The sequence below is a fragment of the Pristiophorus japonicus genome, chromosome 12 (genome assembly GCF_044704955.1).
Source record: "Pristiophorus japonicus isolate sPriJap1 chromosome 12, sPriJap1.hap1, whole genome shotgun sequence".
NCBI classification, from domain to species: Eukaryota; Metazoa; Chordata; class Chondrichthyes; family Pristiophoridae; genus Pristiophorus; species Pristiophorus japonicus.
The window spans coordinates 188,313,917-188,339,807 of NC_091988.1; the positions used below are offsets into that span (position 1 = coordinate 188,313,917).

Genomic DNA, 25,891 nt, shown 5'->3' on the forward strand with positions numbered 1-25,891 from the left:
CGTGTCACGAGGATAGGGCTTACCTATTGTGGAGCTGTTGAGTAGCCGAACGGCATTCACTGTCAAGGCTGACACCTTAATGATATCTGTTACCTGAGGTCCTGAAGGAAAGAAAACTTGTATTGATACAGCGCCTTTAACATAGTAAAATAGAAACATAGAAATCTACAGCGCAGAAGGAGGCCGTTTCGGCCCATCGTGCCCGCGCCAGCCAACAAAGGGCCACACGGCCCTCGGTCAGCAGCCCTGAAGGTTACATAGAAACCTATGAACAATGGCGGACAGGTAAAGAGCATCCAGCCCAACCAATCCCCCCCCACAACTGCGATACCCCATGTATCGCAACATTTTACACTCCACCCCAACCGGAGCCATGTGATCTCCTGGGAGAGGCCAATTGAGTGGAAAAAATCTGGGAAAATTCCTCTCCGACCCATCAGGCGATCGAAACTAGTCCAGGAGATCACCTTGGCCGTATTCGATTCCCTGAAGTACTTACCATCATATCTGCGCCAGCCAACAAGAAGTTATCCAGTCTAATCCCAATTACCAGCTCCAGGTCCACAACCCTGCAGGTTATGGCACTTCAAGTGCCATCCAAGGTGGTGAAGGTTTCTGCATCCACCACCCTTCCAGATAGGGAGCTCCAGACCCCCACAACCCTCTGCGTAAAGAAGCCTCTCCTCAAATCCCCTCTAAACCTTCCACCAACCACCTTAAAACTATGCCCCCTCGTAATTGACCCCTCCACCAAGGGAAATAGGCCCTTACTATCCACTATATCCAGGCCCCTCAAAATTTTATACACAATGAGGTCTCCTCTCAGCCTCCTCTGTTCCAATGAGAACAAACCCAGCCTATCCAATCTGTCCTCATAGCTAAGATTCTCCATTCCAGGCAGCATCCTAGTAAATCTCCTCCGCATCCTCTCGAGTGCAATCACATCCTTCCTATAACACGGCGACCAGAACTGCACGCAGTACTCCACCTGTGGCCTAACCAATTTTTTATACAATTTAAGCATAACCTCCCTGCTCTTATATTCTATGTCTCGACCAATAAAGACAAGCATTCCGTATGCCGCCTTAACCACTTTATCCACCTGGCCTGCTACTTTCAGGGATCTGTGGAAAAGCTCCTTTGTTCATCTACACTTTTAAGTGGCCTACCCTTTCCTTATTAGCCCTCCCAAAGTGTATTACCTCACACTCCTCCAAATTAAATTCCATTTGCCACTGCTCTGCCCACTGACCAGTAGATTGATATCCTCCTGCAATCCATGACTTTCCTCTTCATTATCAACCACACATCCAATTTTAGTGTCATCTGCAAACTTCTTAATCATACTCCCTATATTCAAATATAGATCATTGATGTATACCACAAAAAGCAAGGGACTCAGTACTGAGCCCTGCGGAACCCCACTGGAAATATCCTCCCAGTCACACAAACATCCATCAACCATTACCCTTTGCTTCCTACCTCTAAGCCAATTTTGGATCCAACTTGCCAATTTGCCCTGGATCCCATGGGCTTTAACCTTCACGACCAGTATACCATGTGGGACCTTATCAAAAGCTTTGCTAAAGTCCATATGCACTATATCGTACACACGACCTTCTTGGTTACCTCCTCAAAAAATTCAATCAGGTTAGTCAAACACGATCTTCCTTTAACAAATCTGTGCTGACTGTCCCTAATTAATCCTTGCCTTTCTAAATGTAGATTTATCCTGTCTTTCAGGATTTTTTCCAATAATTTTCCCACCACTGAGGTTAGGCTGACAGGCCTGTAATTACTCGGTCTATCCCTTTCTTCCTTCTTAAACAGTCCTCCAGCATGATGGTCAAGGCCTCTGCTATTCTTTTACTTGGCTCAACAGCCTAAGATGCATTTCATCCAGGCCTGGGGACTTATCTACTTTCAAAGATGCTAAACCCCTTAATACCTCCCATCTCATTATATTTATTTCATCCAGAATTTCACACTCCTCCTTGATAGCAGTATCTGCATTGCACCTTTCTTTCCTTTGTGAAAACAGACGCAAAGTATTCATTAAGAACCATACCAACATCTTCTGCCTCCACACAAAGATTACCCTCATGGTCTCTAATAGGCCCTACCCTTTCTTTAGTTACCATTTTACTCTTAATATATTTATAGAACATCTTTGGGTTTTTCTTAATTTTACTTGCCAAGAACTTTTCATGCTCTCTCTTAACATTCCTAATATCCTTTTTAATTTTACCTCTGAACTTTCTATATGCTTCCAAAGATTCTACAGTATTTAGCCATCACTATATGATATAAGCTTCCCTTTCTTTTTCTTTATACTCCCCTGTAAATCTCTAGACATCCAGGGGGCTCTAGAATTGTTATTCCCAACCTTTTTCTTTAAGGCCACATATTTGGCCTGAGCCCTCCAGATCTTCTCCTTGAATGCCTCCCACTGTTCCAACACTGATTTACCTACAAGTAGCTGATTCCAGTCCACTTTGGCAAAATTACTCCTCAACTTAGCAAAGTTAGCTTTTCCACAATTTGGGACTTTTATTCCTGGTCTATCCTTGTCCTTATCCATAACTAATTTGAATCTGACTGAATTATGGTCACTGGCACCCAAATGCTCTCCCACTGATACCCCTTCCACCTGCCCAGCTTCATTCCCCAAAACTAAATCCAAAACCGCCTCCTCTCGTGTTGGGCTTGTTACATACTAACTAAAAAAGTTCTCTTGGATGCATTTTAAGAATTCCGCACCCTCTATACCCTTCACACTATATTTGTCCCAATCAATATTGGAATAGTTAAAATCCCCTACTAAAGTCCGAAGACCCTTCACAGGAGCGTTATCAAACAAAATTTGACGGCAAGACATATAAGGAGAGATTTGGACAGGTGAAACAGGCAGGTTTTAAGGAGCATCTTAAAAGAAAGACTTGCATTTATATAGTGTCTTTCATGACCACTGGATCTCTCAAATTGCTTTACAGCCAATGAAGTACTTTTGGAGTGTGAAAGGCGCTATATAAATGCATGCCTGTAATGTGGGAAATAAAGGAGGAGAGCGAAGGTAAAGAGGCTTGGGGAGGGAATTCCAGAGCTTAGGACCCAGGCAACTGAAGGCACGCCCGCCAATGGTGAAGCGGTTAAAATCGGGGATGCGCAAGAGGCTAGAATTGGCACACTGCAAAAAATAAATGCACAATGAAACAGACTAGCGCAGAGAAGGGTTTGAATGTCTGGGCTGTGGACTAGCGTCCAGCTCAGAACTGGTCGTTTTGGACACTGGCAGTTTGCTCCTCTAACTAATTAAAGAAATGAGCAATCGGAATTTGCATTTTGCAGCATCTCTCAGGCCAGAGTTTTGTTTAAATTAAGGATTGAAATCATGAAAGCCAAAATAAATAAAATTTTTTGGGGTGGAATCTAACTTCAAAAGTTGTTTCCAGTTGGAACTGTTTATCTTCAAGCAATCAGGCCCAACCCCTCCCCCCTTTAAGAGGAGGGAATAATGGTGAAAGTTCATTGGGCCATGTCAAATAGTTTATCTTTTATCACAGCTTCAAGTCCAGTTCATTTAATCAAAAGGAATTTAACTCTTTTAAAAAAAAAAAAAAATGCAATAAGCACATGGTGACGAGTTGCCTGAGGGGAAAAGAGCAAACTGCAGGAGGCAAGCAGCAGACATTCGACATGTATGCACAGGTCCTCTGTCAGCCTCGCTGCAACATGCTAAAGCGATTTTTTTTTAAGTGGAGTTGAGAGCTGCTTTGATCCATTCGAACCTTTTCAAAATCAGTGGGGAGGACACGAGTTTTTAATGCAATCGGCCATTTGAAGAGACGGTCCCCGGTTTCATCAGTTCACGATAAAAATCTGTTGGATCAGCTTTTGTTTTCCCCCCCAGATGTACAGTAGGTTTGTAATTTGGATCAGATTTTTAATTGGAGAATACAGTCATTTTGCGCTAGCTCTGCGTGCCCGAGTGTGGGTGCTTGCATGTTCGTGTGTACTGGTGTGTGTTACGCGTGTGTGGTCTGTTCTCCAGGCAGTCAGAGAGGATTCGGTCTCCTCACTCCAAAGGTGGTTTCCAGTGTAAATGCTAAATAGCGAAGGATTCATTCGCAGACAATTGCTGAGGTGCAGTTTGTTTCGGACTTCATTAGCTGCACTGTTAGATTGATGGGATTCTGCGCTGGCGCAAGATTTCATTTCTTCCCCTCCACCCTGCCCGCCCGAAGCCATGCATGTTTTTCTCAGGCAGAGATCCGGGCTCATTGTACTTGAAAGATATTCGATCCTTCCCAGAGATGCTGTGTTTCTGGGGTAAGTGCTCCAGTATCCTTGTGTGCCTTGAGGAAGGGGAGGGGTGTGGCTTTATTATTGATGCTTCAGATCCTCCGGTGACTCCGTGGCTGAATTCACTGTTGCGATAACTGCACCCACACCAGGGTTGCTCTTGCCGAGTTGATCTCGGCTCGGCCCGGCTGTTGGTTTCGGGTGCTGGTTGACTTGACCCGAAAAATATCAGCCAAGTTTCCTGTCCTCGATCGTTAACCACTGATCCTGGTTGGCAAGTGTCCCGTGTGTGTGCTTGTTGGGTGAGGGCAGAATTACACTGGGCGGTGGTGCCCTCCGCAGTCTGCCAACAGTTGCCGTCGCTCACACAGCAAGAATGATCATTTGGGTCCAGTGCAACTGATCCCATGGGACCATATTCTAACATGAGTTGGTGCCTTCAAGAACTTGTACCTGTGTAGTTGTTTGCCCCTATAGAGTAAATGGGAGCTGATTTTACAGAACAGGAGATTAAGATTATTCCACTATTGCTGGAAGGTTTTCTGTAATTTAAGAACGGTGACAATTAGTTCCTCATTCCTCAGCTGTTTTTCTTTAAAGCTTCAAAACAGTTGGTCAAAGACATCCTCAGGTCTTATAGTTTAGAGTTTTTTTCTCTCTCTTTCACTGTGCTTTTCCATTCTTCCTTCTCCCTCCCCTCTTCCCGCCATTATTCCCCCATCCCCCGTCCCCCAAACCAGTGGTGTCCTGGAGTTTACACCAATCAACACGTCCGTGCTCTCAGTCTCAGCTGGAGGAAATTATAGACAAAATGTCTGCTTGCAGCCTGCATCTGAGCAGCAGATTTCAATTATTAAAAATGGTCAACAGGGCAGAGATACATTCCTTTACAATTCGGATTATATGGCAATTCAAATAAATAAGTTGCCGTTAAATTTTCTCAGTGAATTTTTGAATCATCGCAGTGAATTTTTGACTTGAGCCTGACTTTATCGCACTCCCTAACTTTAATTTGCAGATTTACCGTGTTAATTTCACAACTGTTGGTGAGAGAAGGAAGGTGCGAAAGTAACCTAAGTAACGGAATCTCTTTTTACTTTGACTTTGTTTGGTTTGGTGGTTCTAAGGAAACACGTATATGCGCCATAATGATTCAACTCGAGCAGTGCAGCTAAGGTTAATCTTAATCTCCTAGAAAAGGAGCCGGAATGGGTGGATCACAAAAAATGACGCCACTCTTAAATGCAGACCTCTTGGGAAATGTGTTTTGTGTGTGCGTGCGCTTTGCACTCTTGAGGCATATGAAGACATGAAAGCATTTAATAAGCAGCTCAAATATACAGGCAGAGGAAATGGACACAGTTGGGATGGGATATTTAGCCAGTTTGTATACTTGTGGCTTTTGGTGGGGAGACTTAAATTAATTTTGGTCACTGTGGTTGCACGTGAAATTTGAACGGCTTCACGTTTTACATTTTTGGGGGTAAGTTTTTTGTATTCAGTTCTGTGTTATGCAATGGAAAGTATTTGGTATTTGATTTTGATTTAGTTTTAGGTTGGAACAGTGCAGCCCCATTGGGGGAAGCCCAGGGCACACAGCTGCTGATAGAATGTGAGCTGGCATTAAGAACATAAGAAATAGGAGCAGGAGTAGGCCATGTGGCCCCTCCAGCCTGCTTCTCCATTTAATAAGATCACGGTTGATCTGATTTTGGCCTGAACTCCACTTTCCTGCCTGTTCCCCATAGCCCTTGAATTCCCCTGTAATTCAAAAATATGTCTATCTCCACCGTAAATATAACCACCTTAAATAACGGCTATCTGTCCCACTTGTGACAGGGACTGTGGTTCATGTATTGGACAGTTCAGCCACCTAAGGACTCATTTTTAAGAGTAGAAGCAAGTCTTCCTTGATTCTGAGGGACTGCCTATGATGATGATTCAATGACTGAGCCTCCACAGCTCTCTGGAGTAGAGAATTCCAAAGATTTACGACCCTCTGAGAGTAGAAATTCCTCGTCATCTCCGTCTTAAATGGGCGGCCCCTTATTCTGAAACTATACCCCAGTTCTAGATTCTCCCACGAGAGGAAACATACTCTCAGCATCTAGCCTGTCAACTCTCCTCAAAATCTTTTATGTTTCAATAAGATCACCTCATTCTTCTAAACTCCAACCTGCTCAACCTTTCCTCATAAGGCAACCCCTTTATTCCAGGAATCAACCTAGTGAACCTTCTCTGCACTGCCTCCAATGCAAGTATATCCCTCCTTAAATAAGGAGAGTAAAACAGTACGCAGTACTCTAGGTGTGGTCCCATCAACGCCCTGTAGAGTTGTAACAGGACTTCCCTACTTTTATACTCCACCCCCCTTGCAATAAAGGCTAATATTCCTTTTAGGGGGAATACAATGCAAAATGCAGCGTGGCCCATCTGTTTTCTATTTCATTATGTTAACGGTGCTATATAAATGCGCGTTGTTATTGGTCTTTGGAATAAATGCATTTAAAGAGTTAACTCTGATTAAAAATTGCACAGCAGTCCTGTTTGAGTAATGCATTAATTATCTCATTGCAAAGCCTACAGTAATGCTGTCTGTCTGGCCACTCCATTCCTTTTTGGATGGGAGGGAAATTCCATCCCTGCTTCTCCTTGTGACGTAGATCGGTAATTGGTTGGGAGGGCGACCGAGAGCGGGGATAAAGGGAATGCCCTGATTGGTGAGATGTGACAAGTTATTACATAAATCTTCTGCCAGTGATCCCTGGAGATCTGTACTGGGACCTCAGCTTTTCACCATATACCCTGTATATTAATGACGTGGATGAAGGAATAGAGAGTTGTATATCCAAGTTTGCAGATGACACACCAAGTTAGGAGGCACAGTAAGTTATGTAGATGGGAGCAGGAAGTTACAAAGGGACAGAGACAGATTAAGTGAGTGAACAAAACTATAGCAGATGGAGTTCAGTGTGGGATCCACTTTTAGGTCCAAGAAAGGCCAATCGGAATATTTTCTAAAAGGACAGAGACTAGGAGCTGTTGAGGAAGAAAAGGATTTAGGTGTCCAGGTAGACAAATCACTAAAAGCTAGTGTAAGGTACAAAACGTATTCAAAAAGGCGAATGGAATGTTGGCCTTTATTTATCGAGGGGGGTGGGGTTGGAATTCAGAAGTAAGGAAGTGATGCCCGAGTGTTATAGTTTACTGGACAGGGTCCATTGGGAATGCTGTCCTGTGTTCAGTTTTAGGCACCACACATCAAGGAAGATAAGTTGACCTTGGAGGGGAATACAGTGCAACTGCACCAGAATGATACCGGGGCTGAAAGGGTTAAATTATGAAGACAGATTGCATAAACGTGGAATGCATTCCCCTGAGTTTCAATGGAAGAGGGCCGGTCTAATAGAGGCTTTTTGAAATGATAGTGATTTGATAGAGGCAGATACAGAGAAGCTATTTCCGCTGGTGGGAGAATCAAAAACAAAGAGGGCGTCATCTTAAAATGGGAGCTAGGCCATTTAGGAGGGAATGTTCCTATGGTTCCGGGCTTAGTGAAATGAAATGTTACAACAGGAAGACAGACCCCTCTGTTCTGGTTGGCACACATCCAGTGCATGCTGCTTTTTGCTGTTTGGCAGCGCACAGGCTAGAATTCTTCCCGATTTCAGATACAAAAACTGAGCAGCGGGCAGTTGTGTTTGAGTTGAAAGGGTTGGGGGTCCCAGCTAAGGATTTGATGGAGCTCTATTTACAGTGTTCTGGAAAGTTGAGGTTAGAAGTGGCGGTATGAAAGAAAGACCGATTTATATAGTGCCTTTCTCGACCACCAGACATCTCAAAGCGCTTTACAGCCAATGAAGTACTTTTGGAGTATAGGCACTGTTGTAATGTAGGTATGGCATAATAAGTTGATTGATTCACTGGTGCGCAAGGCAAAAACAAAACAAAGCAAAGGTCAAGATGGACAATTCTGGCTCTGAACTGCACATGATCCAGCCCCTTTTGATTGGTGAATTTGGACCCACGACAGTAAAGCAACCATGCTGGATGGTAGGTGGGTGACGCAGAGATAAAGACACTTGAGCTGATTCGCTTTTCCAGCCTCATGACTCTGATGAGTAATTCAGTTGAAATGGTTATTGAAACTGGCAAAGATGTGATTGCACTCGAGATGGGATTTAGGAGGATGTTGCCAGGACTGGAGAATTTCAGCTATGAGGAAAGATTGGATAGGCTGGGTTTGTTTTCTTTCGAACAGACTTAATTGAGGTGTATTAAGTTATGAGTGGCCGAGATAGAGTGGATAGGAAGGACTTTCCCTTAGCAGAGGGGTCAATAACCAGGAGATATAGATTTATAATAATTGGTAGAAGAATTAAAGGGGAGCTGAGAATTCTTTTCACCCAGAGGGTGGTGGGGGTCTGGAACTCATTGCCTGAAAGGGTGATAGAGGCAGAAACTCTAATCACATTTGAAAAGCACCTGGATGTGCACTTGAAGTGCTGTAACCTAAAGGGCTATGGACCGAGAGCTGGAAAGTGGGATTGGGCTACGTGGCTGCGCAGTGCTCTAGTGGTCCCACACAGCCGGTGAGTCAGCTTTTACATTGAAAAAAAACATGCATGCGCAAAATTTTGAATGGGCCACATGACCCAAAAAGAATTACAGGGAACATTGATCCTAACAGGGCCAACCTTCTGAGTTTTTTTTCATTTTCTGCTGTCTCAACGTCTATCCTATAATATTTCCTTCAAAATGGCCTGTACCGTGTATTAATGCGTATTGCTTTGTCTTTTCTCCTGCCCCACAATCCCCATGAATACACTCCTCCAAGTTGGCCTCCTGCACATCCCTGATTTTCATCGCTCCACCATTGGGAGCTGTGCTTTTGGCTGCCTAGGCCCTAAAGTTTGAAATTTCCTCCGCAAACCGCTCCTCTAGCTTTAAGATGTTCCTTAAAACCTACCTCTTTGCCCAAACTTTTGGTCACCTGCCCTAATACCTCCTTATGTAGGTCGGTGTCAAATTTTGTTTGATAACGCTCCTGTGAAGCACCTTGGGACATTTCACTACGTTAAATGGGCTGTATAAATGCAAGTTGTTACATAAATCTTCTGGCAGTGATCCATGCAGACTGTAGGAGTGGATGGTAGTCGTTGGTAAATATTTCCAGGATAGATTGCTGGAGCATGTATTAGACTGTGAAATCAGGGGCTGACTCACGGGCGGCCGAGTATAATTTGTAATAGAATTATCATTCATTTCAGCAAGCACCAGAATTAAATTATTTTCTGTCTCCCCCTTGGTCTGCTGCAGCCCAGAGCAGGCAAGGTGACCTTTCCCTCTCCCCTCCTTGTCAACATGATTTCAGCACTGTAACTAAGATGGGAAGCTCAATTATGGATATGACCCCAACCTACTCCAGTGCCTGTTAAACTAAATTCCTCTTTCTCCCACTCATCTACAAACAGCAGAAGCGGATGATCAGTTCGCGTGGCACTGGAGCAGTTCTTCTGAAGTAATGTATAGTCAGCTCTATAAATGTCAAGCTCTAAGTGCAGTTTTAATAGAGAGGCTTTATTTCTTGTGAGTTACAGATCCTGCCTCCTTAAGATGATACTGGTAGCCTGTAGACTAGAGTCACTCTTGTAAGTGTAAAATCCTACACTTGTTTACAGTTCTTGGGAGGTAAACCAATTCAACAGGGCTAATCATCATCTTCGGCAGTATCCCGAAGTTGAGGATGTCTTCCTTAGAAACATAGAAACATAGAAAATAGGTGCAGGAGTAGGCCATTCGGCCCTTCGAGCCGGCACTGCCATTCAATGAGTTCATGGCTGAACATGCAACTTCAGTACCCCATTCCTGCTTTCTCACCATACCCCTTGATCCCTCTAGTAGTAAGGGCTACATCTAACTCCTTTTTGAATATATTTACTCTCACTAATATGAGTTCTAAGGTGACTAATGAGTCCAATGCGGGATCTACAGACTGTCACAGGTAGGGCAGACAGTTGGTGAAGGGACTGGTGGGTGGGGTGCTTGGTTTGTTGTGCGTTCCTTCCGCTGTTTGTACTTGGGAGTCTCTTTGTCGGGAGCACGCAGAAGATCAAGAGTCGGTGGGGATGTTACATTTTTTCAAGGAGGCTTTGAGGGTGTCCTTGAAGTGTTTTCTCTGCGTTGATGGAGCTCGGAGTAGAGTGCTTGTTTTAGGAGTCTTGTATCAGGCATGAAGAGCTCCTCCCAGAGTCGCAATGCAGATTCAGCCCACTAAGAGGCACAACAGACATGAGCTGGGTTAATGGTATGGTAATGAATGCATTCATTACAAGTGACATGTCAGACCGATCCTTTCCTTCAGGATAATAGCACCACCAGTAGGCTGAGTCCTGAGATGTTTTATCTATTTATAACTTAGCATTTTAATGTGGATTATTGCTTCGATAGTGAGTAGGAGCCGCATAATCTGATATGCACTTGCTGTGTTGTGTTGCTCGGATTGTTATTTACGGTTTGCATCACATGAACCAGTGTCTCACTTGTATGGCCACTTTCATATAGTATAGCAATTATGTATATTTTAATTTATAGTTCCATTTTTGTGCTTTTAATGCCATTAATGTCATGCTAAAGTGACCTTTTGTTTTCTTCTACAGGTCAAATTCCCCTTGGCAGCCAGCCCCAGGCTCAAAGGCAACAATGTTGGTGAAAGTTGATAGTGGAACGAGCTCGGTCTCTTCCCATGCCTCAATACCCCAGCAACACAACTCTCCACCGGTCACCATCCAGAAGCCCCATCCAACCAAAGCTTCAGGTCAGGCACAAGCGCAGCAGGCTGGCTGTTTCCCGTTGGGGGGTAAAGTTGGATCGTCCCCTCTCGAATCCAAGCCATCACTGCATTTAAAAAAGACAGAAAACGGGGGCTTCTGCCTTGTGTTAACAAATGGCCCTCCGTACCAGACTCCCCAAAAGGCCCAACCAGGGCAAACGCAGCCTTTATCTCCAAAGTGTGCCACTTCAGCCCCCATATACGATGAGCCCCCAATCGAGTCGCCGATCTACGATGAGCCACCGATGGAGGTGGACCCAGGGGGGGTTTCTCGCAACGAATTGATCGCGCCCCAAAAGGGCACGCAAAAGGGGCTTCAGCCGACAAAGCTGCTTCAGAGCCCAGCCTTCCAAACGCAAGCAGTGACGAAGCACGCAAGAAAGCCATCAAACACCGAGTACAGCCCGGCAGGTAGAGAGTACATTAAGCAGATGGTAAACATTGATCCATCTTCGAAGCAGTCAGTTTCTCCGAGTGGGACTTGCGACAGCTCTAGCCGAATTCACCCGGGCCCCTTGCTGGCCAAGGACAGCAACAAGCAGCAGTGGAAGATTCTGGACATGAACTCCTTGAAGAGCAACGATGTGCACAGCCGCCAAAGCAGCATGCAGTCGCAGGAGTACCCGACCTCCGTGATCAGCCACCAGGACTCTGGGTACTCGACTGGTCCTTCTCCGAGTCTGAGGAGGAGGAAGGGGAGGAGAACCATGGCAGGCCAAGCCAGACCGGGTTCCTTGGGCAGCAGCAGTGAGCTCAACATCTTGAATGAGAAGCTGATGGCAGAGATGCGGGCGGTGGTCAATAGGGCAGCTGTGATCAGGGGTAGCCAGGCGAGCCTGAATGCGGACATAGCCGAGAGTTGCATCTTGGCCGACATTCACAAAATCCGACTGCAGTCAGAGGGCCGTCATTTCAGGCAGTATGCTAACCGCGGCTCAAAGGATGACATTGCCGCCAGCAATAGATCATTGCACAAACTGGGCTCGGACATCAGAGCCTCGGTTGACAGCGAATTATCGACGCGACAGGAAGTGGTCCGCCAAAAAAGAACATTTGAAAAGGTGGATTTTTCCAGCAATTCGTTGGAAAGAAGCATTACGAGTCAGATTAGCCTGTCATTACCAAGTCCAGTTCGGAGCCCACCACAGGTAACCGCACATCTGTAGCTAACCTTTGTGTGCTTAAGATTAAGTGTTGGAAGCTTGTTGTGTGATTCCAGTGCAGTGCTGAGGGAACGCTATATGGTCGGAGGTGCCGTCTTTCAGATGAGACCTTAAACCGAGGCCCCATCTTCCCTCTTGGGTGGAATGCACGTGATCCCATGGCACTATTTCAAAGAAGAGCAGGGGAATTATTCATGGCCAATATTTGTCCCTCAACCAACATCACTAAAACAGATTATCTGGTCATTATCACATTGCCGTTTGTGGGAGCTTGCTGTGCACAAATTTCCTACAATGCAAGAGAGTCCACACTTCAAAAGTACTTCATTGGCTGTAAAATGCTGTGGGATGTCTTGAGGCCATGAAAGGCTCTATATAAATGCAAGTCCTTTCTTAAGATCTTGCCTGGTAGCACTCTTGCCTCTTGAGTCAGAAGGTTCTAGGTTTAAGACCCTCTCCAGAGACTTGAGCACAAACTCCAGGCTGTCACTTCAGTGCAGTACTGAGGGAGTACAGCACTGCCAATGTCAGATGAGATGTTAAGCCGAGGCCCTGTCTCTCTGTTTAGTGGGACATAAAGGATCCCATGATACTATTTGAGAAAGAGCAGCAAGTTCTCTTGGTATCCCGGCCAACATTTATTCTTTAACCAACATCACCAAATACAGATAGACTGCCCATTTATCCTACTTGTTGTTTGTGGAACCTTGCTGTACGTACATTGGCTACCATATTGCTTGATGTAGCAAGTGACGGCCCTTTAATTAATTGGCTGTGAAGTGCTTTGTGACATCTAAAGATTGAGAAAGGCTCTATATAAATGCAAGTCCTTTTTTTTTCCCCTTTCATCCTAGATTGCTTCCATTTCACAGTGTCAAGCAATTGGCACCATCTGTTTTCAGCAATCTTTACAAATATGTTTTTGAATGAACGAGTAACCCAGCCGTTTGATTCCAAGCACCAAGAACACCACTGCCCTTGACTGTGACAGCCACTATTATCAGATAGTCATCCTTCCACCCTGCCGGCTAAGAACATAAGAAATAGGAGCAGGAGTAGGCCATAAGGCCCCTCGAGCCTGCTCCTCAATAAGATCATGGCTGATCTGATCATGGACTCTGCTCCACTTCCCTGCCTGCTCCCCATAACCCCTTATCCTTTTAGAAACTGTCTATTTCTGTCTTAAATTTATTCAATGTACCAGCTTCCACAGCTCTCCGAGGCAACGAATTCCACAGATCCACAACCCTCAGAAGAAATTTCTCCTCATCTCAGTTTTAAATGGACGGCCCCTTATTCTAAGATTATGCCCTCTAGTTCTAGTCTCTCCTATCAGTGGAAACATCCTCTCTGCATCCACCTTGTCGAGTCCCCTCATAATCTTATATGTTTCGATAAGATCACCTCTCATTCTTCTGAATTCCAATGAGTTAGAGGCCCAACCTACTCAACCTTTTCTCATAAGTCAACCCCCTCATCTCCGGAATCAACCTAGTGAACCTTCTCTGAACTGCCTCCAAAACAAGTATATCCTTTCGTCAAATTGGAAATCAAAACTGCACGCAGTATTCCAGGTGTGGCCTCACTAATACCCTGTACAAGTGTAGCAAGACTTCCCTGCTTTTATACTCCATTCCCTTTGCAATAAAGGCCAAGATACCATTGCCTTCCTGATCACTTGCTGTACCTGCATACTATCCTTTTGTGTTTCATGCACAAGTACTCCCAGGCCCGCTGTACTGCAGCAGTTTGCAATCTTTCTCCATTTAAATAATAACTTGCTCTTTGATTTTTTTTCTGCTAAAGTGCATGACCTCATACTTTCCAACATTATACTACATCTGCCAAATTTTTGCCCACTCACTTAGCCTGTCTTTGTCCTTTTGCAGATTTTGTGTGTCCTCCTCACACTTTGTTTTCCCTCCCATCTTTGTATCGTCGGCAAACTTGGCTACGTTACACTCAGTCCCTTCCTCCAAGTTGTTAATATAGATTGTAAATAGTTGCGGTCCCAGCACTGATCCCTGCGGCACCCACTGGTTACTGATATAAGAGATCATTTTCTAGATGGGAGAAAACTAGCACTCCAGGTCCCTGTACTCGCCTAGTAAGTGGCGCCTTATCTCATTGAAACACACAAGGTTCTGAGTGGGCTCGACAGGTAGATACTGTCTTTTTTATATTTCTTTCTTACAGTGGCCGGGTTAGGGAGAGGGAGAAATTGGCGAGGCTCTTGCTCCTGACCACTGTTCAGTAACCCCTGCTGCAAATGCTCGCGTGCAGATGCTGGTCAAGGACACTGTCATCCTTGTCCCTGATGACCCCCCCCCCCCCCATGTCGAATAGCCGACTGACACCGTTAACACCCAGTGAAGCATAACCACTTATCAGAACCATTAGCCGATGCATGGCGCCTGTGTCCCAGTAAGGTGTCGAGGCCATGCGGGGCAGGAGAGGGCAAGACTATTGGTGCAGAAAATTGGTGAGGTGGAAAAGAATACAGCCAAGTTCAGAAATAGGTTTCAGTCTGTGAACTATGAACTTGCTTTCTACTTTTTGCAATTTTTAAAAAATATATATTTTTTTAAACTGAATATTAAAATTCCAATAGCACTTGGCTTTACACATCCTTTTGTCCTGCTGTCACAATATTTTGGTGCCTTTCATGCTGCGATTTACTGTTGAAGTGCAGTGACAGGTTATGTAGGTAAATCACAGCAGCCATTCCACTCACAGCTGTGAGGTGAATAACCGGTTTATCTGTTTTCGGTGTTGTTGGTTGACTAAGAAACATCAGTTTAAAAATTCGGGAGAACTCTGTCCGAATCTTTTTTGTGTGGTCATGGGATTCAGGTGATGCCAGCGAGCCTTCAGGTATTGCGTGTCCCTTGTTGCTCTGACAGAGTGGTCCTGGGCTGATTCCTTGCCCCGCTGCAGTAGTGGTGGTGGTAGGGCTCCCACAGCGATGTGAGGTAGGGAACATAATTAGAAACAGGAGTAGGCCATTTGGCCCGTCGAGCCTGCTCCGCCATTCAATAAGATCACGGCTGATCTTCTACCTCAACACCACTTTCCTGCACTATCCCCATATCCCTTGATTCCCTTAATATTCAAAAATCTATCGATCTCTGTCTTGAATATACTCAATGACTGAGTCTCCACAGCCCTCTGGGGTAGAGAATTCCAAAGAATCATCATCCTCTGAGTGAAGAAGTTTCTCCTCATCTCATCTCTAAATGGACGACCCCTTATTCTGAGACTGTGACCCCTGGTTCTAGACTCCCCAGGCAGGGGAAACATCCTCCCTGCATCTACCCTGTCAAGCCCTGTAAGAATTTTGAATGTTTCAATGAGATCACCTCTCATTCCTCTAAACTCTAGAGAATATAGGCCTAGTCTGCTCAATCTCTCCTCATGAGACAATTTCCCCATCCCATTCCCCAATCCCCCCAGCAACTGCAAGATGCTGACCCAGTATCAATGAAGGAACGACGATATATTGTCCAAGTCTGAATGGTGTGTGACGTGGGGAGCAGGAGCAGCCCATTAAGCTCCTCAAGTCTGTTCCGTCGTGCAATTAGATCATGGCTGATCTGTATCTTAACTCCACCTATTCGTCGTGGTTCCGTATCTCTTAATACCCTTGCCTAACAAAAATCTATCAATCAGTTTTGAATTGATCCCCAGCCTTAATAGTTTTTTTGGGGGGGAGAGAGTTTCAGATTTCCACTGTGTGAAGAAGTGCTTCCTGACATCACTCCTGAACGGCCTGGCTCTAATTTTAGGGCTTTTCCCCCTTGTTCTGGACCCCCCCCCCCCCCACCACCACCACCACCAGAGGAACTAGTTTCTCTCTATCTATCCAATCAAATCCTTTAATCATCATAAACATCTCAATTGGATCACCCCTTAATCTTCCACATTCCAGGGAATACAAGCCTAGTCTATGCAACCTGTCCTCATAAATTTAACCCTTTTAGCCCCAGTAACATTCTGGTGAATCTGCACTGCACTCCCTCCAAGGCCAATATATCCCTCCTGCGTTGCAATTCCCAGAATTGTGTGCAGTACTCTATAAATGGAGTCTAACCAGAGTTTTATATAACTGTAACATCACATCCACAAACAGAACTTGTAGATGATGGTGTTTCCATGACGTTGCTGCTTTTCTGCTTGGTGGTAGAGCTCGCAGGGCTGGAACATGGCTCAAAAAAAGCAATTACCCGTTAGTTACCAATGCAATACATTGGTGTTCCATGCGTTTTTTATTGTCTTTTGACAGTTCACAAGGGAAAACCAGGAGTGTTTTGGTTTGGATATATACAAGATTTACGAGGATGTTGCCTGGACTGGAGAATTTTAGCGATGAGGAAAGGTTGGATAGGCTGGGGTTGATTTCTTTGGAACAGAGGAGGCTGAGGGGAGACCTTATTGAGGTGTATAAAATTATGTGGGGCCTAGATGTAGTGGATAGGAAGGATCTATTTCCCTTAGCAGAGGGATCAATAACCAGGGGGCATAGATTTAAAGTAATTGGTAGGGGATTTGAGAGGAAATGTTTTCACCCAGAGGGTGGTGGGGGTCTGGAACTCACTGCCTGAAAGGGTGGTAGAGGCAGAAAGTACTTGGATGTGCACTTGAAGTGCCATAACCTGCAGGGCTACAGACCAAGAGCTGGAAAGTGGGATTAAGCTGGATAGCTTTTTGTCGGCCAGCGCGGACACAGTGGGCCGAAATGGCCTCCTTCCGTGCTGAAAATTTCTAGGATATAGCAACCCTGAATTAAGTGCTATTAACCGCAACACGTCTCAGTATGTTTGACCTCATCACACGTACCAAGATGTTTGCAAGTGGGGGGTGAGGTCAGGAATGGGAGGTTGTTACACTTGAGAACACGCAGTCAAATTACATACCCTAGCGTTTCTCGCTTCTGTTTGTCCACATGTTCTCAAAGCACCCCCAGTGGTGAGACACGGCAAGTTATTAGACCATCCATACATAGTGAATTCTGTACAGGCTCTACACACACTAAATAGCTCTAGTCTCAATCGCTACATATTGGATAGTCCCAAACCAGTTATCGCTGTCTGGCTTCTCATTCAAAACCTGGAGTGCTGAATACCTAGTTCCATAAACATAGGAACACAGGAAGTGGCCGTTTAGCCCCTTGAGTTTGTTCCGCCATTCAGTGAAACACAACTAGACCAATTCAGGATGTAGGATAATTCGGGAAACTTGTACTTGCAGATTGAATGCCTATCTGTGCTTTATTTCTCTGCTTTGAACAAAGAAATAAAAGCAGAGGATGGTAAACATTACAATACAATTGTGACCACTCAATTTAATTGTCATAATTTTGATGAGACCCTCTGAATTTGGATAAGACACCATATTTGTGAGTGCTTGCACCTCATGCCTAATATTAACATTGACATATTTTTCTTATCTCACTTAATTCCTCTAATTTTCTCGGTAAACCCAAAATGCTAACTAAAATTTTGATCGTAATTCGCTGGGTCCTACTGAACTGGTCTTGAGTACTTGCACGGCTATGTGAGTTTCCAGTCACATGTCCTAACTTGTCCATTTGTCGTATTGGGAGTCCCAACAGTCCCTGATTGGCACTTTGTTTCCTGAATTATCCCACATCCTGAAATGGTCCAGTTGTGGCTGACTTTCATTGAGCAGAGGGGAGTATTTCTTGTCCCAGTTTTTGCCTCTCCCATCCTGACTCTTGCTGCAGTACGGTTCCATCGGAGTGGCAGTCATAGAAACATAGAAAATAGGTGCAAGAGTAGGACATTCGGCCCTTCGAGCCTGCACCGCCAGTCAATGAGATCATGGCTGATCATTCCCTCAGTACCCCTTTCCTGCTTTCTCTCCATACCCCTTGATCTCGTTAGCCGTAAGGGCCATATCTAACTCCCTCTTGAATATATCCAATGAACTGGCATCAACAACAACTCTGCGGCAGGGAATTCCACAGGTTAACAACTCTCTGAGTGAAGAAGTTTTTCCTCATCTCAGTCCTAAATGGCCTACCCCTTATCCTAAGACTCTGTCCCCTGGTTCTGGACTTCCCCCAACATCGGAAACATTCTTTCCGCATCTAACCTGTCCCGTCCTGTCAGAATCTTATAGGTTTCTATGAGATCCCCCCTCATCCTTCTAAACTCCAGTGAATAAAAGCCCAGTTGATCCAGTCTCTCCTCATATGACAGTCCAGCCATCCCTGGAATCAGTCTGGTGAACCTTCGCTGCACTCCCTCAATAGCAAGAATGTCCTTCCTCAGATTAGGAGACCAAAACTGAACACAATATTCCAGGTGAGGCCTCACCAAAGCCCTGTACAACTGCAGTAAGACCTCCCTGCTCCTATATTCAAATCCCCTCGCTATGAAGGCCAACATACCATTTGCCGCCTTCACCGCCTGCTGTACCTGCATGCCAACTTTCAATGACTGATGTACCATGACACCCAGGTCTCGTCGCACCTTCCCTTTTCCTAATCTGCCGCCATTCAGATAATATTCGGCCTTCGTGTTTTTGCCCCCAAAATGGATAACCTCACATTTATCTGCTCTGCATTTGCCCACTCACCTAACCTGTCCAAATCACCCTGCAGCCTCTTAGCGTCCTCCTCACAGCTCACACCGCCACCCAGCTTCGTGTCATCTGCAAACTTGGAGATAGTACACTCAATTCCTTCATCTAAATCGTTGATATATATTGTAAAGAGCTGGGGTCCCAGCACTGAGCCCTGCGGCACTCCACTAGTCACTGCCTGCCATTCTGAAAAGGACCCGTTTAACCTGACTCTCTGCTTCCTGTCTGCCAACCAGTTCTCTATCCATGTCAGTAAATTACCCCCAATGCCATGCGCTTTGATTTTGCACACCAATCTCTTGTGTGGGACCTTGTCAAAAGCCTTTTGAAAGTCCAAATACACCACATCCACTGGTTTTCCCTTGTCCACTCTGCTAGTTACATCCTCAAAAAATTCCAGAGATTTTCGTCAAGCATGATTTCCCTTTCATAAATCCATGCTGACTTGGACCGATCCTGTCACTGCTTTCCAAATGCGCTGCTATTTCGTCCTTAATGATTGATTCCAACATTTTCCCCACTACTTATTTCAGACTTAATCGGTCTATAATTACCCGTTTTTTCTCTTCCCTCCTTTTTTAAAAAGCGGTGTTACATTAGCTACCCTCCAGTCCATAGGAACTGATCCAGAGTCGATAGACTGTTGGAAAATGACCACTAATGCATCCACTATTTCTAGGGCCACTTCCTTAAGTACTCTGGGATGCAGACTATCAGGCCCTGGGGATTTATCAGCCTTCAGTCCCATCAATTTCCCTAACACAATTTCCCACCTAATAATGATATCCTTCAGTTCCTCCTTCTCACTAGACCCACTGTCCCCTAGTACATTCGGAAGGTTAATTTGTGTCTTCCTTCGTGAAGACAGAACCAATGTATTTGTTCAATTGGTCTGCCATTTCTTTGTTCCCCATTATAAATTCACCTGAATCCGACTGCAAGGGACCTACGTTTGTCTTCACTAATCTTTTTCTCTTCACATATTTATAGAAGCTTTTGCAGTCAGTTTTTATGTTCCCTGCAAGCTTCCTCTCGTACTCTATTTTCCCCCTCTTAATTAAACCGTTAGTCCTCCTCTGTTGAATCCTAAATTTCTCCCAGTCCTCAGGTTTGTTGCTTTTTTTAGCCAATTTATATGCATCTTCCTTGGTTTTAACACTATCCTTAATTTCCCTTGTTAGCCACGGTTGAGCCACCTTCCCCGTTTTATTTTTACTCCAGACAGGGATATACAATTGCTGAAGTTCATTCATGTAATCTTTAAATGTTTGCTATTGCTTATCCACCGTCAACCCTTTAAGTGTCCTTTGCCAGTCTATTCTAGCCAATTCACGCCTCATACCATCGCAGTTATCTTTCCTAAGTTCAGGACCCTAGTTTCTGAATTAACTGTGTCACTCTCCATCTTACTAAAGAATTCAACCATATTATGGTCACTCTTCCCCCAAAGAGCCTCGTACAACAAGATTGCTAATTAGTCCCTTCTCGTTACACATTACCCAGTCTCGGATGGCCAGCTCTCTAGTTGGTTCCTCGACATATTGGTCTAGAAAACCATCCCTAATACACTCTAGGAAATCGTCTTCCACCGCATTGCTACCAGTTTGGTTAGCCCAATCGATATGTAGATTAAAGTCGCCCATGTTAACTGCTGTACCTTTATTGCACACGTCCGATATTTCTTGTTTGATGCTGTCCCAAACCTCACAACTACTGTTTGGTGGTCTGTGCACAACTCCCACTAGCGTTTTCTGCCCTTTGGTATTCCGCAGCTCCACCCAAACAGATTCCACATCATCCAGGCTAATGTCCCTCCTTACTTATTGCATTAATTACCTCTTTAACCAGCAACGCCACCCCGTCTCCTTTTCCTCTCTGCCTATCCTTCCTAAATGTTGAATACCCCTGGATGTTGAGTTCCCAGCCTTGGTCACCCTGGAGCCATGTCTCCATGATGCCAATTACATCATATCCATTAACTGCTGTCTGCGCAGTTAATTCGTCCACCTTATTCCGAATACTCCTCGCATTGAGGTACAGAGCCTTCAGGCTTGTCTTTTTAACACACTTTGCCCCTTTAGAATTTTGCTGTAATGTGGCCCTTTTTGTTTTTTGCCTTGGGTTTCTCTGCCCTCCTCTTTTACTATTCTCCTTTCTATCCTTTGCTCCTGCCTCCATTTTATTTCCCTCTGTCTCCCTGCATAGGTTCCCATCCCCCTGCCATGTTAGTTTAACTCCTCCCCAACAGTACTCCCAGTATCTCATGCCAGCGCCCATTTTTCACGCGTAAGTATTCGGTATTGGCAAGAAATTTACCATCGAGTTCATCGCAGCTGGGTTCAATCTCCTCACCTGATGCCCATAGATTTGCACTTTGAAGGAGGGGTCATTACGAGTCATGAAAAGCAGGAGTGTTGCCTGCTTTTGTTCCTCTTTTCCCTCCCGCACCACAGGATATTGAGATCACTTTTAGGCCCCAGCTGGGATTAAATCAATTAGCACAAGCCAAGAATCAAACACTGGGACTTTCTGGCGTGTTAAAGTCAAAGTACTGTCTTTACCAACTGAACTTTTCAGAGAGCTACCATATGTGATCTTAATTCCAACTGGCTCTACCCTCGGAAAGCTCCCAGCGGAGGAGAAATTTTCCTGATGCAGCGGTGACGGGCCAGTTCAATGTGATTGATCTGGTTCCCACATCACTGCGCATCCGGTTGATGGAAAAGGCCAGTGTTTAGAGGGGAAAGGACATCAATTAATGGGTTGAAATGGGTGAGCAGAAATGTTAAATTCCTAAGAATAATGTGGCATTTTAAAAAAAACTTAAAGCTGTAACTCCCTGTCAAAATTATGTTGAAACGAGCAGCAAGAACTGAATTAAATTTAAAGCAAACCCAGTTTAAAATTCTTGTGATAACAGCTGTGCGCTGTTTGTGATCTGTTAATTAGGATGCCTTCGACCATAGTCACTGATTTCATATCTCTTCAGGGGAGCCAGAGGATCAAAGTTCGCTCAAAGCAGAAAGAATGTGAGGGGAAGTTCGAAAAAAAACTGTCCTTAGCACAGGGGGTAGTTAGAATGTGCAATTCTCCGTCCCAAACAGTCGAAGCACAGCCGATCACTTCTTTTAAAAGGGAATTGGATAGCTGCTTGATGAAGAATAATAGCGAAGGATACAGGGAGTGAGCAGGAAAGTGGGGTTAGACAAGGTGGCTTGTGTGGAGTGAAACACTGGTGTAGACTTGATGAGACGTTACCCCATCTGCCCTCTCAGATGGATATAAAAGGATCCCCTGGCACTATTTACATAAGAACAAGGGTAGTTCTTCCCGGTGTCCTGACCAATATTTGTCTCTCGATCAACATCACGAAAAAGCAGATGATCTGGTCATTATCACCTTGCTCTTTGTGGGAGCTTGCTGTGCGCAAATTGGCTGCCGCATTTCCCACATTACAACAGTGACTGCACTTTAAAAAATACTTCATTGGCTGTAAAGCGCTTTGGGATGTCCTGAGGTTGTGAAAGGCGCTATATGAATGCAAGTCTGAATGTTTCTGTGCTGTACTATTCTCAGATTCCATGAGCTGTTTTCCCCAACTTTAAAGATGAGGGTGACCAAAATATTTTTGCATCATGGAATGTACCTTTTTTTTCTTCTCCAGTTTTGCTCCGCCCACCCCACCCCACCCAAATCTCATCTGCTGAAGGGTAGAGTTCCATGGTAGCACTCCAGAACCTGAGACAAGTGACCATTCTTCAGGTGTAAGCTTTGATTGTATTGACAGGATATTCGACTGGGGGTGGCGGCATGACAGCCGAGCCCAATCCACACGTGTACTTTGATCAGAGAAAAGCGGATAATGATTAGGACTGGCAACCCTGATCATGTTTACCCTCCCCGATCCCAGGGGACACGGAGACCAATTTCAGAGTCCTTACCAATGTCTTGGCTGAGTTCAGTTAACAGCATAAAATGGGAGTCAAACGGTTGACTTATCTGGCTCAGCTCTCCAGTGGATAAATTCACTGAGCTTCCTGAGAAGGCTGACTACCTTGTGTTTTCTGAGCCTGTAATGTATGCCCACAGGTTTGTAGAGCTGTTGAGTTGGGAGTGGCTTAGTCAGTCACGTGATGTTCACAATACTCAATAAAACCCCAGCCAGTTGGGTTCGGGGGATCCATGATGAGGCAGGTGGTTGTGAGCCTGGTGGATGAACTGGTAATGTGTAGTGTGATTGTTAAACCTTTTGCTAATAAACCAACTAGTTCTTAATAGCAATGTGTTGCTATGAATTCTTAAGCAAAGAACCCATGAAGCAGATACATTACAGAGCCTTTTGTTCGGATGGCACTGCCCCTTCCTATCGTTAAAAGCATTCAATAAGGTAGATACAGAGAAACTATTTCCTCTGGTGAGGGGAATCCAGAACATAGAAAATAGGTGCAGGAGTAAGCCATTCGGCCCTTTGAGCCTGCACTACCATTCAATAAGATCATGGCTGAACAAGGGGGCGTAATCTTAAAATTAGAGCTCGGCCATTTAGGAGGGAAATCGGGAAGCACTTCCACCCCCCACCCACCCCACCCCCACACAAAAGGGTAGTAAGAATCTGGAATTCTCAGCTCCAAAGGCTGCGGATGCTGGGAGACAGTTGGAGCTTTCAGAATTTGAGATTGATAGACTTTTGTTAAATAAGGGTATCAAGAGGATATGGAGCTAAGGCAGGTAAATGGAGTTGAGGTACAGATCAGCCATGATCTAATGAATGGTGGAGCAGGCTTGAGGGGCTGAATGGCCTCCTCCTGTTCCTATGTTCCTAGTTCCAAATCACAGTATAGGTGATAAAACGCATGAAATAATTCAGGCTCAGATAATTAAGGCCTGGATTTTTTTGTGATGTAGTCTGTGCGTGCAGCTGCTGTTAAAACCAAAGTTGCTGGCAAAAAAAAAATCTTACAATGTTTTTCTTTCCTCCCCCTCTCCAGCCTCAGAGTTTGGGCAGCAGCCCTCAGCTTGACCCCAGAGGGCAGACCTGCAGCGTGGGCTATCATTTCCCTTACACCACGTTACGGAAACCCCTGCAGGAGAAGAGCATGGAGGACTGGGCCGCCAAGCACCTGAACATGCACACTCGGGGGATCTTCCGACGCAGGCTCTCCATCGCCAACATGCTCTCCTGGGTGGGTGGCTCCATCAAGAAGCCCATGCTGGTCACCAGCGACCGCATCGTCAAGAAGGACGCCTGCGAGCTCTTCAAGCTCGTGCAGATGTACATGGGGGACAGGCAGACGCGGATGGAGAGGGTTCCCATCGCCCTGGTGATTGTCACCAAGTGCTGGACCACGCAGGGCATCCGCGACGAGCTGTACATCCAGCTCTGCAGGCAGACCACGGACAATCTCTGCTACCAGAGCCTGGCTTGCGGCTGGGAACTTATGGCGGTCTGTTTAGCCTTCTTTTCTCCGTCGCCCAAATTTCAGTCTTACTTGGAAGGGTATATCTATCGGCACACTGACCCTGCTCATGATGTGAAAAGTATGTGAGCTTGTGTGATCGCTTTTTTTTATGCGATAAAACATTGGTTAACAATTTCTTTCTTTCTAATGTCGGGTACATAAGTGTAATATTTAATATTATGTACTTCACTGCCATGATCTGTAGATTAGGATGAAAAAGAATAATTTTTGCATGTTGCGCTCGCCGTGTTTCAGGCCTGTTTGCGCCCCATCTTCCTCACCACTTTCCTCAGCTACGCTCCTTGAGACATTGACTGTTCTGGGGGCACCGGGAGCCCGCGACACAAGTGGCCATGGTTCACTCGTCACAGCACCTTCCCCCTCCGCCCCCCCCCAACCCCCGATCATATCCATGCGAGCGTACCTGCAGCAGGAGTCACTCAATAGCAGTCTGGATCAGGAGCCCTGGCTACTTTTCTCCCATCCATAATCTCGGAGGGCTGAGGCCATGTACAGCTGCCCCGCCACCACCCCAGCTAACTCCGCTCAGACTAGGAGACTGAACCAGAGCCAGGGATTGTGGCTCAGTTACCCTCTGGAATCACGCAGAGTGCCGTCTTTCGGATGAGACGTTAAACCGAGGCCCCGTTTGTGCTCTCAGGTGGACATAAAAGATCCCATGGCGTTATTTCAAAAAAGAGCAGGGAAGTTATCCCCTGTGTCCTGGCCAATATTTATCCCTCAGCCAACATCACTGGTCATTATTTACATTACAGATTAGCTGCAGCATTTCCTACATTACAACAGTGACTACTCTTCATAGAATTATTGAACATTTGCGGCACAGAAGGAGGCCATTCGGCCCATCGTGTCTGTTTTGGCTGAAGAAGAGCTATCAAGCCTAGTCCCACTTTCCAGCTCCTGATCCGTAGCACTGTAGGTTACAGCACTTTAAGTGCATATCCAAGTACAGGTACAAGGTCTGAAATCCAGCAGCTTTGGGACTGAGACCATGCCAGTTTTTCGGGATTTTTCCGGATTTTGGACCTCGCTGTTGGCGTTCCTCGCTGCCCGCCGATCCTCCACTTCTCGCCACCCGCCGGTTCACTCCGCCTGCCAATTTCCGCCCTCCCCCCCCCCCCCCCCCCCAATCCCCTCGGTACTTCATTTTTTTACCGGTGTTTACCGGTTTCCTTGTCCCTCGTTGCCATCTTGACCGCCTCAAAAATGTCCGATTTTCGGATAATTACGGTTTTTGGACAGCCGTATTCGGGACATTGTACCTGTACTTTTTAAATGCCGTGAGGGTTTCTGCCTCGACCACCCTTTCAGGCAGTGAGTTTCATACCCCCACCACCCTCTGGGTGAAAAGAATTCTCCTCAACTCCCCTCTAATCCTTCTAGTAGTTACTTAAAATCTACTTCAAAAGTACTTCATTGGCTGTGAACCACTTTGGGGTATCCTGGGGACATGAAAGGGACGATCTCAATGCAAGTTCATTCTTTTTATTAGGAGAATTCCCCTGATA

The 25,891-nt window shown here is 45.4% G+C and overlaps 1 protein-coding gene across 1 annotated transcript in view; it reads left to right on the forward strand.

Moving 5' to 3' along the window:
- Nucleotides 1–25,891, forward strand: part of LOC139277602 (rho GTPase-activating protein 39-like) — a 238,507-nt gene that overhangs the window by 192,371 nt on the left and 20,245 nt on the right. Inside the window, exons 4-5 of the mRNA XM_070896288.1 lie at nt 10,962–12,282; nt 23,892–24,441. Of these exons, the coding sequence (XP_070752389.1) occupies nt 10,962–12,282; nt 23,892–24,441 (1,871 nt within the window). The remainder of the gene's footprint in view (nt 1–10,961; nt 12,283–23,891; nt 24,442–25,891) is intronic.